At 36.3% G+C, this 19,305-nt stretch overlaps 1 protein-coding gene across 2 annotated transcripts in view; it reads left to right on the forward strand.

The window, feature by feature from the left end:
• Positions 1 to 19,305, forward strand: part of LOC148947671 (3-oxoacyl-[acyl-carrier-protein] synthase, mitochondrial) — a 102,778-nt gene that overhangs the window by 47,780 nt on the left and 35,693 nt on the right. For both annotated transcript variants that reach the window (XM_089096187.1, XM_089096186.1), the window contains one exon: positions 5,122 to 5,921. In XM_089096187.1, the coding sequence (XP_088952313.1) occupies positions 5,138 to 5,921 (784 nt within the window). In that variant the 5' untranslated portion in view covers positions 5,122 to 5,137. The remainder of the gene's footprint in view (positions 1 to 5,121; positions 5,922 to 19,305) is intronic.

Genomic DNA, 19,305 nt, shown 5'->3' on the forward strand with positions numbered 1-19,305 from the left:
TATACTTGGGCGTATAATCTCATTTTTTTGCTAGTTCATGAATTTTATTTTTTAACCACTCTTTGTGCTTATATGGCACACGATATGTCTGTTTTGCTACGGGATTACCAGTCGTTAAAATTGAATGTTCATAAAATGGTATTAGCCCGATGTCATCTTCAGATGCAGAGAATACATTTTTAAAATTCCATAATAATTCGCATAATTTTTTCTTAAGTTCCAAGTCCATAATATGATCCATATTAAATTTGTTTAAAAATGGCGATTTAGTTAAAGGATATTTGTTATTTGAAGTTTTAATACCGTTAACTAGGTTTCTTTTAGAGTTTTCTCATCTATTTAAATCATTCTCCGTTAAAACCTGGATTTGAACTAAACACGTCCCCTTTTTAATTGTAATTGTATCATTTTTGTGATTATTAGTTACCCAAATAAAACCTTCTCCTTTGTCATAAAATATAATCTGTTCCTCGCATAGCAGATTTTCGGGTATTTCAGATGGTGTCGCAAACCACATTTCTGATTTGCTAACCACTGGTTCAATCATATGTGATATTTGAATTTTTTGTATCATTTTGGGAGGGACTTTTGTTTTCTTTATCGCGAATTCGTAATATTTATTTTTATTTTCCTTGTCTATTAGATTCTTATTGGCGCTATGCTGTGCCATCGCGGTATCTGGCGGCATCGAGTTGGGTTTTACTATGTTCTTCCATAATTCCACTATTTTCTTAATTTCGCTTGACCTCTATTGTCACATAACTCCTGTTTTTATTTTCGCAGATTCAATACTTTTATTATTTAAATTAACTTCATTTCTGCAATGTCTCTCAGGGTAATTGAACAAATTTCCAATTATGCCATGTCTTTGCGAGACATGAGGTTCAAAATACTGCGACATTATACCACCAGAAATTTTGTTTACTGTTACGTTGTCTTCGTAATCTCTGTTACGATTTCTTAAGGTAGAAATGTCTTCCCGTACCTTAGCTGGGTAGACAAGCCTCTCATTTGCTACGTCTAATAGTATTCTATTAGACCTTAAAAAATTTGTGCCCATAATAGCCTCATATGGAAAGTTATCGTATATTATAAAATTTTTGATAAAGGTTCTATTGTCTCTTTTCACGCTTAGGCATATTGAACCTTTTGCGTCCAAATTATGGCCTATCACAATTGTTAAATTTGGATTATTAGGGTTTCTTTGTCGCCTAATATGCAGACGCAACATATTAAATACGCAAGAGTCTATTATACTGATTGTTGCACCGGAGTCAATGAAAGCCTTAAAATAAACATTTTCTACACAAAAATTATTAAATATAGGTAACTTGTTATTACTATCACTACAAGACGGCACTAATATTGTCTTGGACCTATTAAATATTCTGGGCAACCTCTGGGTCCAATTTATATTTCTGAGGGGCCTGAAACATTTCCCTGAGAATTTATTTCATGAGTCGGTGCCTGTAATAGATATTCAGACGTATTTGGTTCCGTAGGCCTATTTAATTGATCTACATCTGCCTGCCTTTGCCATGTGTTATTACTGTAACGTGGATGTCTCGTGTCAGTGCCGCTTGCTGGCGTTGACTGCCAATGCCGTTGGCTTGCAAAATTTTCATTTTGCAAATTGGCAAAATTTTCGTGATTTCTATATTGCATTTTCGCATTATACTGGCTTTGGCGAGTATTTGGGTTTTCAAATCGGTAATTAATTTGTCTGTTTGGGGGAGGGTTATACAAATTTGGTTGGTACGTGTTGTAAGGTACTGATTGGCGCAATCTTCCCTGGCTATAGCCTATTGCACGACCGGTGCTAAAATTTGTTCTTTCGAACAAATGGTTACCGTAATTTTGCGTATTACCCACAGCAATTTTTGGTATGCGATTGGGGACATAACGGCACTCTCTCGCGATATGGCCAACACGATTACAATTATAACACCTTATTATTGTAGGGTTATTTCCGTAATTGGACTGTTTAATAGGCTGAAAACGTACTGTTTTCTGCCTAGTGGTTTCTTGCGTTTTATTTCTTTGTGGTATTGGGGAGTTATCCCTTGAAAAGAAATTGGGGGGATGCCTGATAGCCCTTGAGGATTAGTTTCGCGTTTGAATTGCCTAGGCTATTTTTTTTTGCTTTACTATGATTAGCAACCATCGTATCAACTTCGATTAATCGCTCTACCTCCTGAACTACAAGATACAACGTCTGAATATTTTTGGATATTACCACTCTATATAGTTTTGGGGGTAGCCCTTGCAAAAAGGTATTTAGTATGACTTTTTCATACAGTTGCCCCGAACCTCTTCCGTATTTTGCCTCTACAGAAATGCGTAATTATCAAGGTATTCTCTTATATTCTGTGAAAAGTCAAAGCTCACTGCTCCGTGTTTTAATTTATTTATGGAACTGGTGTCTATAAACCTATCTTTAAATGCTTTTAACAAGTAATCAACCGTATTTATTGGCAAATTTGCGTTATGGCCTATGATATCTTCAATCCGCATTAGAAAGGTTACAGCCTGGCCTTTTAATCGTAGTAGGAGCATGTCTTTTAACGCTCCAACGTCTGTTTTTGTTAGTTGTACGAACTGGGTCAATTGGATATTAAATTCGTCAATATCTGATTGACCATTGTACTCTGGTATAGATTTTGCTATTTCTGTATTTTTCGCGACCAATTTCTGCACTATTAATTTTTCTTCTAAATCTTCAGACATTTTTTTTGCGTTTATATCAACTTAAAATAAATTTATTATTTTACTTAACCTATTTTGAGGGAGGCTATTATCTCCTATGAGATATAAGGGGTTTCCTGTCGTAGCCTAGCGGCAATAGGCCTAATCACTTTGCTTATATGTCTGTATCTCTCCAATAATTAAATTTAAATTACAAAGTTTTTGTAGCCTAATTAGTTCGCAGTTTTCCTCCAATTTCCGACTCGCGCCATTTGTAGCGATAGAAATTTTTTTTATTAGTGATTTGTAGCGATAGAAAAATTAGTATCTAGATCAAATGTATTCTTACTAGTCAGAAATAAAACATTGCTTTCTCAATAAATCAGATATGAATGGCATAGGTTTATTTCCCTATTATTACTTCTTATACTTGAACCGGACACTGTAATTTCTCCAATATACATATTAATCGAATTGTATTTTAAGGCTGATTTTGAATATCTTTAAATTATTTCGTTTAACTTAATCCATCAAAAGTTATGAGGAATTAAGAATTATTGAACTAGAAATTCTGACGTCTCAAAACTTTGTTTCCACGGCACGATTAGATCTGACTTCGGAGACACAAATACTTATACGCTAATAGGGGTTAGAAACGTTTTTCCAAGCTCTGGCGATGACAACTTTTGGTATTTGTAGGGATGAAAAAATGTGGTCTCTTTTTTCTCGAGCTATCTGGAGATACGATTCCCTGGGAGCGTTTACATTGGAGACATGTGAACTAATTACCTACTATTAGACTAAATGCAGACATATAAAATGAAATAAACGCAGATAAAAAGGCAATAGATTTATTGAACTTACATACTTAGGTGCACAGCAATGGGTCACTTCAAATGACAATAACGGTGACAACGATGGAAGAATAAGAATTTTGTCTGAATGATCTTGACTCTGATCTACTAATAATCTTAAAAAGCACTTCTACCCCACTATCAAACATAGCTTCTTAGTCCTGCGCCGAGAGAACTGGCTCGCCATTGGCCCGCGTGGACCAAGGATGTGAACCCGTCGTCCAATAATCTTTCTTAACTATTTTTGATGATTTAGACGTTCACACGGTTTCTATCGTTTAAACTTCCTTAGAAATATTATGCGTAGCATATTTTTTATTACTCAAACTCTTAGTGAAATCTAAAGCTTGGACAGCGACGTTCTTAGTCTGGGGGTGACTGCACTTTTTTCTTTGCTGATTGAGGACTTTTCATTTTTGAAACTAGATTTAACTTAATTAGAGGAAGCCGGAATTATCTTTAAAAAGAAGGAACTTTGGTATTTTAAATACATCGCATTTTACTCATGGTACACCACGTGTAATTTCCACCCATTCCGATTCAATATCACCGGGAAAAAAAGGCGTACACTTTTTGATACCTGTGACGTAAGAAATCAACTACTAATTGGAGGATGTGCATTGTTTAGTTAAATAGAATTTCCTGTTAATTATAAATTGAAGTTTTATTATTTTTGCCAAGGAACTTTCTTGAAAAAATTTAAGTTAAATAAGAGGTACTGGTGTTGAAAAATGGCTAGGGATGACAAAGCTCACTTTATGATGCTCTGTATCATTACTAATTAATAGCAACGAAGACCACACTCCCTTTCCATCATAAACAACAAGTAGAACAATGAGGAAATTTTTTTCAAGACTGGAATGCAAACTTCAAATGAATTTTTTGACCCTGTATCCAAAGGCCGTCCTCAGCAAAACAAATGGAAAAAGAAAAGATAAAAGAAACTCATATTAAAATACGATCTTCAAGACCAAAATCCTTTCAAGACAATCCTAGCATCACTGCTTCAGGGAAGATCAACCCGGACTGGTTGAACTTTATTACTTCAGTTCAACTGAGGTATTCATCATTACTTAAGGGAACTGAACCTCCCTGAAGTAGCAGCATCATTTATAGTACCTCAATAGTTTCCCCACATTAATTGTAGCTCCCTCATCATGTTTTTTCCCTTATGTCTGAAGTAGTTAAGCAGTGCAACCACTTCACAGGCTTCTTATTCTGCTCTCTGCCTGATATCTGGGAAATGTCATGAAAGTTCTTACTTCCGAAAGTAAAATAACACATAAACAAATTCAATACCAGGTATATACTCAGAGCTGAAGCCCCCTCCCCATCTTAAAAATTGATATCTTAAGATTTGTTTCTGTATCGTATATTTTTCGTAAAATGTGTCCTTTTTATTTGTGCCCTTTACCACTGATATAAATTTCCACACGCAGTGCCTGTTTTCAAATGTATATCCTCCCTTTGTAATAGATAGAATCGTGGCTATTCCTCCGGTTTACTTAAAAACAGACACTTACTTGGTATTATTTTGGATGAAATCACACAGATGAAAGTTTATCCGTTTTCCTTTTTCTAGGTAAATCCTGAACAAAATGAATAGATCTGTTGTTGTAACGGGAATTGGCCTAGTCACCCCTCTTGGCACTTCGAAGCTTGAAACTTGGAACAATTTGATTAACAGTGTTTGTGGCATATCGAAACTAGAGGGTGAACAGTTTGAAAAGTTGCCTTGCAAAGTGGCTGGTCTTGTACCTAAAATACTATCTTCTGAACATATATTCAAGCCACACGAGTTAAGACATGTTAACAAAGGAACTGTCTACGCTTTACATGCAGCACATGAAGCTGTCAAAGATTCTAAAATTGAATTAGAAAATAGCAACATTAAATCGAGGTTAGGTGTCACTGTTGGCATGGGGATGACTGAAATGGATTATATTTATGAGACTGGAAAAATTCTTGAAACTAAAGGGCCAAGTAGAGTTAGTCCGTTTTTTATACCCAGAATCCTTACTAATATGGCGGCTGGACTTATAAGTATAAAATATGGTGCAAATGGACCAAACCACTCAGTGTCAACTGCGTGCGCAACGGGGTTACATTCTGTTGGAGATGCATTTAGGATGATAAAATATGGGGATGCAGACGCAATGATTTGTGGCAGTGCTGAAGCCTGCATTTATCCACTTTCCTTAGCCGGGTTTTCTAAAGCTCGGGCCTTGGCAACAAAATTTAATGACAGTCCTTGGAAGGCTTCCAGACCTTTTGATTCAAAAAGAGATGGATTTGTGATGGGAGAAGGTGCAGGAATTATAGTCCTAGAAGAAGAAGAACATGCAAGAAAAAGAGGTGCCAGGATTTATTCTGAAATCTTAGGTAAGTCATTGTTACCCGTGGTTTATCCTGTTGCGTTTTCATGACCCTCGTCCCTTGTGTGCCGGTTTTTTTATAATATAGATTTTGGTACGTTAGTAACAAATAGCCTACCTATAGGCATAGGGTACACATGGTGCAATTTATTAAATCATTGTAACAAGTCTCTTTAGGGCTGATTAACCAAGTCCTTCGTTGACACGCATGGTTTGGGAAAAATTAAGCTGAAAACTGTCCAAGATTTGTACTTGTTAGTGTTTGTTTGTTTGTTTGTTTGTTTGTTTTTTTTTTTTTTTTTTTTTTTTTTTTTTTTGCGTGGGGCGTTCTGTAAAATGGATGGTTATGAAAAGCTGGAGAAAGGCACTTTCGGTTGAAAATTCGGAGGTTTAGTGTCCTTTTTCAAGGTTGAACTGACGGAAGGGTAGCTGTCGTATCTCCCTTCAACACTAAACGTGCCTTTGCTTTCAAATGGCATTGAATAGAAGTTTCAAAATAGTCATTTTAATATGAATAGTTGAAAAACACAAAATAAGCCACTGGGCCTGTATTATAAGTTCAGTCGTTGGGGTAAGACTCCAAAATTACACAAATATTTTATGAGAATAGATACAAGCTATTTAATAGAATGGTAAACACCTTACACCTTGCTGAATTCAGAGCTATAAGAATATTTTCGAATATATGATTGACAGACTCGAAATGAGACTCTTGGGCTTTTGCCGCCTCAAACCCCCTTCTCTAGTTCTACTCAGCTTTTTATTTTTACCAGACACGGCACTGAAGGGTTTTCTTATCTAGTTGATTACAAATGTGAGACTAATATTACAAAATGAAAGTGAAAATTCAGAACATCTTTCACTAATAATGGATTATTGCACCTTGTTGAAAATCTGAGTCTTGAAAGGAATTTAAATTTTAGTTATTGAATGACCAACGTGAGTCCAATGCCCTTCGCTCTTGCACCACCTTTCCCAATCCTAACTTGTATTTTATAGACATATTGTATCTCTTTCGGCTCATGATCGCCCAGGGAGTTTTTGGGGAATGGTCTTAACTGATGAAATATTTATCATTAAGCATTATTAGGATTTACAGTCGGTATTTCATTTGGGATTTAAGGATTATGAGGTTGATGACAGATCCAAGGTATATTCAATAATATAGGCCTAGAAGTCCAAAATCATTGCGTTGCTACTGTTATCATAACTATACCCATCACGATTATAAAATGTTGTTAATGAAAAACGAAGAGAGATTTTGTAAATAAAAAGAAACAAAATTGTTTTATGGAAACACAGAACGAATTTAAAATTTCAAAGGAGCAGAAATTAGCTCTTATTAGATACCAAAGCTGGACCAACTAAAAAAGGTTTCATTTCTGAAGAAATGAAACCTTGAACGAACAGAAATTACAGTGAACAATGAAACCAGGCTTAAAGCGAACAAAAGCATTACATATAAGCCAGGGGCTATCCCCCTTCATACCTCCCCCGCAAAAATTTCAAAGTGATATTTACGTTTGAATTAAAGCATACATTATTTATTCTTTTTCATTATAGCATCAACAAATTAAATATTGCTCAAACTTCCAGAATTTTTTTTTTCGATATTGTCCTATTAAATTTTTGGTAAAGAGCAAATGGCTTCTGGAGAACTTGAGGGATGGTAAGGCCCCTAACTTTTGACAACTCATGATCGTTTTAGATGTGGTCTCATTATAATTTCTATTTGATTCAGGTTTTTTCTGCTCTTTCATACTAACTTCTTTTCATTTAAATTTGACATCTTGCATAATTCAATTTTCGCTCGATCAAATTTCAAATTTGTTCTTTGCTTTCAATAGAAAATTTTTTTTCTCTGTTTACTCATTTGATGCATATTAGGTTTTTGAAACTGCGATAATTTGTAACAAGCTAATAGGGACAATTCCATCTTGTTCTCTTTCAGACGTTCATAGAATATATCTTTTTTTAATGCTCAAGGAATATAATAAAGGCTATACCTCTCGAGGATATATATTTACCTTTTGACCTATGCTGCTATCAGTTGTTTCTCTTTCGATTTATTTATTTTACTATTCGTAAAATTTTATACTACTAAGAGATAAATTGCACCAAGGTGTGTTTATAATTCACGAACATAATAGGAACATATTAACATAGGCTAATGGACGTTATGTTCATAACGTCCATTTATGAAAATAATGTCTTTAGTCTAGGCCCTTAAATGGTCTAAACTTTTCGATAAAATCATAGGCTACACTGAAATCCAAATTTGGTCAACCAAAAATATCGTAAAAATGTGCGTCTAGGAACGGCGTGATGTGCGCAGCATTAGCCCCAGAGAGGATAGTAGTAAAGGTATAACAATTACAACGGGGGTGTCTCCCTATATAGCTATAATAGTTAAGAGCGGACAGTCCCACCATATAGCTATAACAGTTTCAAGCGGACAGTGCTCCCGTCAATACAAGCAGACAGTGAAATGACCGGAATTCAACTACCCTGAAAATTCGTGCTCTGTTCAAAGAGCGTGATGTTTCCTTTGTTTGAAATTGTGAAATTCTTTTTGTAATTTAATTTGTTAGGCGTGGTTGACTTATGTTTAACCTTGAACTAATTTACATAAATTAATTTATTATTATTTAGTTTACATGATTACATTAATTTACATAATTACATTAATTAATAATTTTTTTTTACATCTTAGAATGTCATGAAACACACTTAAAACACAAAAAATTCACATTTAATATTTTCCAACTTCAAAATGGGAATGATATAGATATGTGTGTAGCAACTTTTACCATTAGAAAATTAATATTTGTACTGACCAATTTTTTTGAGTAAGCCAGCATATCAAACGTTTAGAATGTCTATTAAAAAATCGGAGATGAAGAAAAAGAATTTGCATACATCATATATCGGATAGATAGGTTAACATAGAGAAAATCTAAGTATAAGAATGAATAAACTCTCCATCAACATCTATTGACAGATACTTGGGATAGCTTTAACGGAATCTAAGTATTAGAGTGAGTAAATTCTTTATCAATGTCTTTTGACAGATACGTTTGATAACACTGACATAATTTAAGTATCAAATTGAACAAATTCTTTATTAAAATTCGTTATCGATATCATTTGTCGGCTACGTCAGATAACATTGACAAAATATATCTATTAGAATGAATAAATTCTTTATCATCAGCCGTTGTCGGATTTGTCATTATGAAAAAAAATTGTAAGTAAGTAACAAATTCTTTCTTGAATTCACCTCTTGCATAACACAATACAGAAATTATAAAAAAAAAATTAATTAGGCATTGAGATAGGCAATCATCCGCCCAGACCCATAAGCAGAGGAAGTGAGAGAGACAAAAACACGTATAAATGTAAGGATTCTGACATACAAAGCAACAATCACAGGCATTGAGATAGGCAAACATCCGCCCAGACACATAGGCAAGGAGAGAGAGAGTGACAAAAACACATATAAATATATGGATTCAGGCATACAAACCGACAAGCGAGAGTGACAAAAACACATATAAATATATAGATTCAGACATACAAAGGAACAATCACGGGCATTGAGATAGGCAAACACCCGCCCAGACACATAAGTAGAGAAAGTGAAAGAGACAAAAATACATATAAATATATAGATTCTGACATACAAATCGACAAAGACAGTCACTGCGATAAGCAAACATCTGATCAGACACCTAGGCAAGGAGAGTAAGAGAGACAAAAACACATGCAAATATATTGATTCAGGCATACACACCGACAGAGACAGGTATTGAGATAGGCAAACGCCCGCCCAGACACATAAGCAGAGAAAATGAGGGAGACAAAAACAACATATGAATATCTGGATTCTGACATACAAACCGACAAAAACAGGCATTGAGTTACGCAAACATTTGCTCAGACACATAAGCTTAGGAAGTTACAGAGACAAAAACACCTATTAACATATAGATTCCGTCATACAAATCGATGAAGACAGGCGTTGAGATAAGCAAACATCCACCCACAGACATACGCAGCGAGATTGAGAGAGACAGAAACATATGCAAATATATTGATTATGACATACAAACCAACAAAGACAGGTATTGGGATAGGCAAACATCCGCCCAGATACATAAGCAGAGGAAGTGAGAGAGACAAAAACACATAAATGTAAGGATTTTGACACACAAACCAACAAAGACAGGCATTGAGATAGGCAAACACCTGCCCAACCACATAAGCAGAGGAAGTGAGGGAGACAAAAACACATATAAATATAAGGATTCAGGCATACAAACCGACAGAGACAGGTACTGAGATAAGCAAACACCCGCCCAGACACATAAGCGGAGGAAGTGAAAGAGACAAAAACACACTTAAATGTAAAGATTCTGACATACAAAGCAACAATCACAGGCATTGAGATAGGCAAACATCCGCCTAGACACATAGGCAAGGAGAGCGATAGTGACAAAAACGCATATAAATATATAGATTCCGACATACAAAGGAACAATCACAGGCATTGAGATAGGCAAACACCCGCCAAGACACATAAATAGAGGAAGTGAAAGATACAAAAACATATATAAATATATAGATTCTGACATACAAATCGACAAAGACAGTCACTGAGATATGCAAACATCCGCCCCGACAAAAAGGCAAGGAGAGTGAGAGAGACAAAAACACATGCAAATATATTGATTCAGGCATACAAACCAACAGAGACAGGCATTTAGATAGGCAAAACCCAACCAAACACATAAGCAGAGGAAGTGAGGGAGACAAAAAACACATATAAATACATGGATTCTGACGTACAAGCCGACAAAAACAGGCATTGAGATAGGCAAACGTCCGCCGAGACACATAAGCAGAGGAAGTGAGAGAGACAAAAACATATAAATATATAGATTCTGACATACAAATCGACAAAGACAGTCACTGAGATAAGCAAACATCCGCCCAGACACATATGCAAGGAGAGTTAGATATACATAAACATGTTAAATTATAGTGATTCTGTCATACAAACCGACAAATACAGGTATTAAGATAGGCAAACATCCGTCCAGTTATATAAGTAAAGGGAGTGGGATAGATAAAAACAAATATATGTAAGGATTTTGACACACAAACCAACAAAGACATGCATTGAGATAGGCAAACACCTGCCCAGACACATAAGCAGAGGAAGTGAGGGAGACAAAAACACATATAAATATATGTATTCATGCATACGTACCGACAGAGACAGGTACTGAGATAAGCAAACAACCACCCAGACACATAAGCAGAGGTAGTGAGAGAGACAAAAACACATATAAATGTAAGGATTCTGACATACAAAGCCACAATGACAGACATTGAGATAGGCAAACATCCGCCCAGACACATAGGCAAGGAGAGTGAGAGAGACAAACACACATATAAATATATGGATTCAGGTACACAAACTGACAGAGACAGGCACTGAGATAAGCAAACACCCGCCCAGACACATAAGCAGAGGAAGTTTGAGAGACAAAAACACATATAAATGTAAGGATTCTGACATACAAAGCAACAATCACCATCATTGAGATAGAGAAACATCCGCCTAGACACATAGGCAAGGAGAGCGAGAGTGGCAAAAACGCATATAAATATATAGATTCAGACATACAAAGGAACAATCACAGGCATTGAGATAGGCAAACACCCGCGCAGACACATAAGTAGAGGAAGTTGATCTAGGTTCACTGAGAGTGAACCTAGATCAGCGCGCCACTTAGAGTGGCGCGCCACTCTAAGTGAACCTAGATCAAACCAACTTTTTGGATATCTCTCTCCTTATGACTGTGCGTCTGAGCGAGAGTTAGTTCACTTAGATTGGCGCGCCACTCTAAGTGAACCTAGATCAACCCAACTTTTTGGATATCTCTCTCCTTATGACTGTGCGTCTGTGCGAGAGTTTGCCTTTCTCAATGCCTGGCATTGTTGGTTTGTATGTCAGAATCCATTTATTTATATGTGTTTTTTTTGTCTCTCTCTCACTTCCTCAGCTTATTTGTCTGGGCGGTTGTTTGCCTATCTCAAAGACTGTCATTGTTGCTTTGTCTGTCTGAATCTATATATTTGCATGGGTTTTCGTCTCTCACTCTCTGGGCCTATGTGTCTGGGCGGATGTTTGCCTATCTCAGTGTCTGTCTTTGTTGGTTTGTATATGAGAAACCATTTATTTATTAGTGTTTTTGTCTCTCTCACTTCCTCTGCTTATTTGTCTGGGTTGATGTTTGCCTATCTCAATGCCTGTGATTGTTGCTTTGTACGTCAGAATCCTTACATTTATATGTGTTTTTTTGTATCTCATACTTCCTCTGCTTATGTGTCTGGGTGGGTGTTTGCTTATCTCAGTGCCTGTCCCTGTCTGTTTGTGTGCCTGAATCCATAAAATTATATGTGTTTTTGTCTCCCTCACTTCCTCTGCTTATTTGTCTGGGCGGGTGTTTGCCTATCTCAATGCCTGTAAGTGTTGCTTTGTGTGTCAGAACCCTTAAATCTATATGTATTTGTGTCCCTCCCACTTCCTCTGGTTATATGAGTGGGCGGATGTTTGCCTATCTCAATGTCGGTTTGTATGTCAGAATCCATATATTTATACGTGTTTTTGTCTCCCTCACTTCCTCTGCTTATGTGTCTGGGCGGGTGTTTGCCTATCTCTATGCCTGTCTCTGTTGGTTTGTATGCCTGAATCAATATTTTTGCATGTGTTTTTGTCTCTCTCACTCTCCTTGCCTATGTGTCTGGGCGGAAGTTTGCTTATCTGAAAGCCTGTCTTTGTCGATTTGTATGTCAGAATCTATATATTTATAGGTGTTTTTGTCTCTCTCACTTCCTCTGCTTATGTGTCTGGGGGCGGATGTTTGCCTATCTCAATGCCTGTTTTTGTCTTCTTGTATGTCAGAATCCATATATTTATGTGTTTTTTTGTCTCCCTCACTTCCTCTGCTTATGTGTCTGGGTGGGTTTTTGCCTATCTCAATGCCTGTCTCTGTTGGTTTGTATGCCTGAATCAATATATTTGCATGTGTTTTTGTCTCTCTCACTCTCCTTGCCTATGTGTCTGGGCGGATGTTTGCTTATCTCAGTGACTGCTTTTATCGATTTTTATGTCAGAATCTATATATTTATATATGTTTTTGTCTCTCTCACTTCCTCTGCTTATGTGTCTGGGCGGATGTTTTCCTATCTCAATGCCTGTTTTTGTCGGCTTGTATGTCAGAATCCATATATTGATATGTGTTTTTTGTCTCCCTCACTTCCTCTGCTTATGTGTCTGGGTGGGTTTTTGCCTATCTCAATGCCTGTCTCAGTCGGTTTGTATGCCTGAATCAATATATTTGCATGTGTTTTTGTCTCTCTCACTCTCCTTGCCTATGTGTCTGGGCAGATGTTTGCTTATCTCAGTGACTGTCTTTTTCGATTTTTATGTCAGAATCTATATATTTATATATGTTTTTTGTCTCTTTCACGTCCTCGATTTATGTGTCTGGGTGTGTTTTAGAATATCTCAGTGTCGGTCTATGTCGGTTGGTATGACAGAATCCATATATTTGCATGTGTTTTTGACTCTATCACTCTTACTGCCTATGTGTCTGGGTGGATGTTTGCTCATCTCAATGCCTGTCTTTGTCGATTTGTATGTCAGAATCTATATATTTATAGGTGTTTTTGTCTCTCTCATTTCCTCTGCTTATGTGTCTGGGTGGATGTTTGGCTATTTCAATGCCTGTTTTTGTCGGCTTGTATGTCAGAATCCATATATTTATGTGTTTTTTTTCTCACTCACTTCCTCTGTTTATGTGTCTGGGTGGGTTTTTGTCTATCTCAATGACTGTCCCTGTCGGTTTGTATGCCTGAATCAATATATTTGCATCTGTTTTTGTCTCTCTCACTCTCCTTGCCTATGTGTCTGGGCGGATTTTTGCTTATCTCAGTGACTGTCTTTCTCGATTTGTATGTCAGAATCTATATATTTATATATGTTTTTGTCTCTCTCACTTCCTCTGCTTATGTGTCTGGGCGGACGTTTGCCTATCTCAATGCCTGTTTTTGTCGGTTTGTATGTCAGAATCAATACATTTATATATGCTTTTTGTTTCCCATGCTTCCTCTGCTTATGTGTCTGAGTGGGTTTTTGCCTATCTCAATGCCTCTCTCTGTTGGTTTGTATGCCTGAATCAATATATTTGCATGTGTTTTTGTCTCTCACTTTCCTTGCCTATGTGTCTGGGCAGATGTTTGCTTATCTCAGTGACTGTCTTTGTCGATTTGTATGTCAGAATCTATATATTTATATATGTTTTTGTCTCTTTCACTTCCTCTACTTATGTGTCTGGGCGGGTGTTTGCATATCTCAATGCCTGTCAGTGTTCCTTTGTATGTCTGAATAAATAAATCTATATGTTTTTTTGTCAATCTCGCTCTCGTTGCCTATGGGTCTAGGCGGATGTTTGTCTATCTCATTGATAGTGTTTGTTGATTTGTATGTGAGAATCCTTACATTTATATTTGTTTTTGTCTCTCTCACTTCCTCTGCTTATGTGTCTGGGCGGGTGTTTGCTTATCTCAGTGCCTGTATCTGTCAGTTTGTAGGTTTTGTCTATCTCAATGCCTGTCTCTGTCGGTTTGTATAACTGAATCAATATATTTGCATGTGTTTTTGTCTCTCTCACTCTCCTTGCCTATGTGGTCTGGGCGGATGTTTGTTTATCTCAGTGACTGTCTTTATCGATTTGTATGTCAGAATCTCTATATTTTTATATGTTTTTGTCTCTCTCACTTCCTCTGCTTATGTGTCTGGGCTGATGTTTGCCTATCTCAATGCCTGTTTTTGTCGGCTTGTATGTCAGAATCCATATATTTATATGTGTTTTTTGTCTCCCTCACTTCCTCTGCTTATGTGTCTGGGTTGGTTTTTGCCTATCTCAATGCCTGTCTCTGTCGGTTTGTATGCCTGAATCAATTTATTTGCATGCGTTTTTGTCTCTCTCACTCTCCTTGCCTATGTGTCTGGGCAGATATTTGCTTATCTCAGTGACTGTCTTTGTCGATTTGTATGTCAGAATCTATATATTTATATGTGTTTTTGTCTCTTTTACTTCCTCTACTTATGTGTCTGGGCGGGTGTTTGCTTATCTCAATGCCTGTCTATGTCAGTTTGTATGACTGAATCAATATATTTGCATGTTTTTTTGTCTCTTTCATTCTCCTTACGTAGTTGATTGGGCAGACGTTTGTTTATATCATTGAATGTTTTTGTAGATGTATTAGACTTAATCTACAGAAATTGATGTGATTTGTTAGATATCTCTACCGTTAATGAGTGTTCTGTGTAGAGTTTTTCCTATCTAGATGAATGTTTTGTTTTCATGTATGACAGAAGCCATATATTTATGTGTTTTTTTTATCACTCACTTCCTCTGAGTATGTTTCTGGGTGGGTTTTTTCCTATCTTAATGCCTGTCTCTGTCGGTTTGTATGCCTGAATCAATATATTTGCATGTGTTTTTGTCTCTCTCACTCTCCCTTGCCTATGTGTCTGGGCTGATGTTTGCTTATCTCAATGACTGTCTTTGTCGATTTGTGTGTCAGAATCTATATATTTATATATGTTTTTGTCTCTTTTACTTCCTCTAATTATGTGTCTGGGCGGGTGTTTGCCTATCTCAATGCCTGTGATTGTTGCTTTGTATGTCTGAATCTATATATTTATATGTGTTTTCGTCACTCTCGCTCTTCTTGCCTATGTGTCTGGGCGGATGTTTTTATATCTCAATGATTGTGAGTGTAGCTTTGTGTGTCAGCATACTTACATTTATATGTGTTTTTGTCTCTTCCACTTTCTCTACTTATGTGTCTGGGCGGGTGTTTGCTTATCTCAGTGCCTGTCTCTGTCAGTTTGTATGCCTGAATCCATATATTTATATGTGTTTTTGTCTCTCCCCCTCTCCGTGCCTCTTTGTCCGGGTTGGTGCTTTCCTATTTCATGACCTGTGATGGTATTGTTGTCGGTTAGTATCCATTCATTTATATGTGTATTTGTCTCTCTAGCGTTCTCTGCTGATGCTTATGGGCGGGTGTTTGCTCACCTCCGTGACCAGCTCTGCCGAAGAGACTACATAAATTATTTTATGCATCTATGTTTTTGTCTCCCTCACTTCCTATGCTTGTGTGTCTGGGCAGGTGTTTGCCTATCTCAATGCCTGTCTTTGTTGGCTTGTGTGTCAGAATCCTTACATTTATATATGTTTTTGTCTCTCTCAATGCCTGTCTTTGTCGATTTGTATGTCAGAATCTATATATTTATATATGTTTTTGTCTCTCTCACTTCCTCTGCTTATGTGTCTGGCCGGATGTTTGCCTATCTTAATGCCTGTTTTTGTTGGCTTGTATTTCAGAATCCATATATTTATATGTGTTTTTTTTTTCTCCCTCACTTCCTCTGCTTATGTGTCTGGGTGGGTTTTTGCCTATCTCAATGCCTGTCTCTGTAGGTTTGTATGCCTGAATCAATATATTTGCATATGTTTTGTCTCTCTCACTCTCCTTGCCTATGTGTCTGGGCGGATGTTTGCTTATCTCAGTGACTGTCTTTGTCGATTTGTATGTCAGAATCTATATATTTATATATGTTTTTGTCTCTTTCACTTCCTCTACTTATGTGTCTGGGCGGGTGTTTGCCTATCTCAATGCCTGTGATTGTTGCTTTGTATGTCTGAATCTATATATTTATATGCGTTTTTGTCACTCTCGCTCTCCTTGCCTATGTGTCTAGGCGGATGTTTGTCTCTCTCAATGATGTTGATTGTTGTTTTGCATATGTTTCTGTCTCTCTCACTCTCGCTGCTTATGTGTCTGGGCGGATGTTTGCTTATTTCAATGCCTATTTTTGTCGATTTGTATGTCAGAATCTATATATTTATAGATGTTTTTGTCTCTCTCACTTACTCTGCTCATGTGTCTGAGCTGATGTTTGATTATCTCATTGCCTGTTTTTGTCGATTTTTATGTCAGAATCATAACATTCATTTGTGTTTTTTGTCTCCCTCACTTTCTTTGTTTATGTGTCTGGGCTGGTGTTTTCTTATATTAGTACCAGTATCTTTAAATGTGTAGGCCTGAACCAATGTATTTAAATGTGTTTTTATCTCTTTTAATCTCCATTCCGATGTGTCTGATCAGATGTTTACTTATCTAAGTGACTGTCTTTGTCGATTTGTATGTCAGATTCTATATATTTATATGTGTTTTTGTCTCTTTCACTTACTCTACTTATGTGTCTGGGCGAGTGTTTTCCTATCTCAAGGCCTGGGATTGTTCCTTTGTATGTCTGAATCTATATATTTATATGTGTTTTTGTCACTCTCGCTCTCCTTGCCTATGTGTCTGGGCGGATGTTTGCCTATCTCAATACCTGTGATTGTTGCTTTGTATGTCAGAATCCATACATTTATATGTATTTTTGTCTCCCTCACTTCCTCTGCTTATGTGTCTGGGTGGGTGTTTGCTTATCTCTGTGCCTGTCTCGGTCGGTTTGTATGCCTGAATCCATATATTTATATGTGTTTTTGTCTCTCTCACTCTCCTCGCCTATGTGTCTGGGCGGATGTTTGCCTATCTCAATGCCTGTGATTGTTGCTTTGTATGTCAGAATCCTTACATTTATACGTGTTTTGACTCTCTCACTTCCTCTGCTTATGGATCTGGGCGGATGATTGCCTATCTCAATGCCTAATTATTTTTTTTATAATTTCTGTATTTTGTGTGCAAGAGGTGAATTCAAGAAAGAGTTTGTTACTTACTTTCAATTTTTTTTTCATAATGAAAAATCTGACAACGGCTGATGATAAAGAATTTATTCATTCTAATAGATAGATTTTGTCGATGTTATCTGACGTAGCCGACAAATGATATCGATACCGAATTTTAATAAAGAATTTGTTCAATTTGATACTTAAATTATGTCAGTGTTATCAAACGTCTATCAAAAGACATTGATACAGAATTTACTCACTCTAATACTTAGATTCCGTTAAAGCTATCCCAAGTATCTGTTAATAGATGTTGATAGAGAATTTATTCATTCTTATACTTAGATTTTCTCTATGTTAACCTATCTATCCGACATATGATGTATGCAAATTCCCCTTCTTACGTCTCCAATGTTTCAATAGACATTCTAAACGTTTGATATGCTGGCTTAGTAAAAAAAATTGTTCACTACAAATATTAATTTTTTACTAGTAAAAGTTGCAATATATATATCTAAAGCATTCCCATATTTAAGTTGGGAAATATTAAATATGAATTTTTTGTGTTTTAAGTGTGTTTCATGACATTCTAAGATGTAAAAAAAAAGTTTAAAAAAAATAAAAATTAAAATTAATTATTGTAATTATGTAAATTATTGTAATTATGTAAATTAAATGTAATTATGTAAATTAATTAATAATAAATTAATTTATGTCAATTAGTTCAAGTTTAAACATAAGTCAACCACGCCTAACAAATTAAATTACAAAAAGAATTTCACAATTTCAAACAAAGGAAACATCACGCTCTTTGAACAGAGCACGAATTTTCACGGTAGTTGAATTCCGGTCATTACACTGTCTGCTTGTATTTGCGGGAGCACTGTCCGCTTGAAACTGTTATAGCTATATGGTGGGACTGTCCGCTCTTAACTGTTATAGCTATATAGGGAGACACCCCCGTTGTAATCGTTATACCTTTACTACTGAGGATGGTAGAAAATGGTAGAGTATGTTAAAAATTTGTGCCATTACAAATAGCTCGCTGCAAGGCGCAAAGTAAGGCCCGTTGCATCCTTCCCCTTCCATTCTCAAATTTAGACACGTTGCACCTCATTTGATTGGTGATGATCCAGGAATCATTTCTATGTTGTTTTTTTTTCTCAGTATGTTATTTGTGCCTCACTGGGAAATAAATGTAGATTTATAATTTGAACGGGAACTTACAAAGTTTTAAGTTTGGTTTTAATTCTATTCCAAAGCATAAAGTTCCTCGCTGGTCTTGTAATTTGAACCACGCTTGTTTTCTAATTTGCTCCACAACACTAAAGTTATAAACCCCTCAAATTTTCGAATGATGTTTTGCATGAACACATTTTTGTACAAAAATAAGTTATGTCGTATACTTTGATCAAACTGATCAAGGACTGTTAATCAGGGCTAAAAAATATTAGTCTCTCTTGTTTTGAAAGTAGATTTTCTTGCCGTGGGCAAACTTTTTAGTATCACTTCTTAGAAAGCAGCAAAGGGATAGCTTCAATTTCTTTGGTGATGGGACCAGGTAACTGT

This window comes from Artemia sp. Qi Xiang Cuo, chromosome 10, assembly GCF_049724085.1.
Source record: "Artemia sp. Qi Xiang Cuo chromosome 10, ASM4972408v1, whole genome shotgun sequence".
In the NCBI taxonomy this organism is placed as follows: Eukaryota; Metazoa; Arthropoda; class Branchiopoda; order Anostraca; family Artemiidae; genus Artemia; species Artemia sp. Qi Xiang Cuo.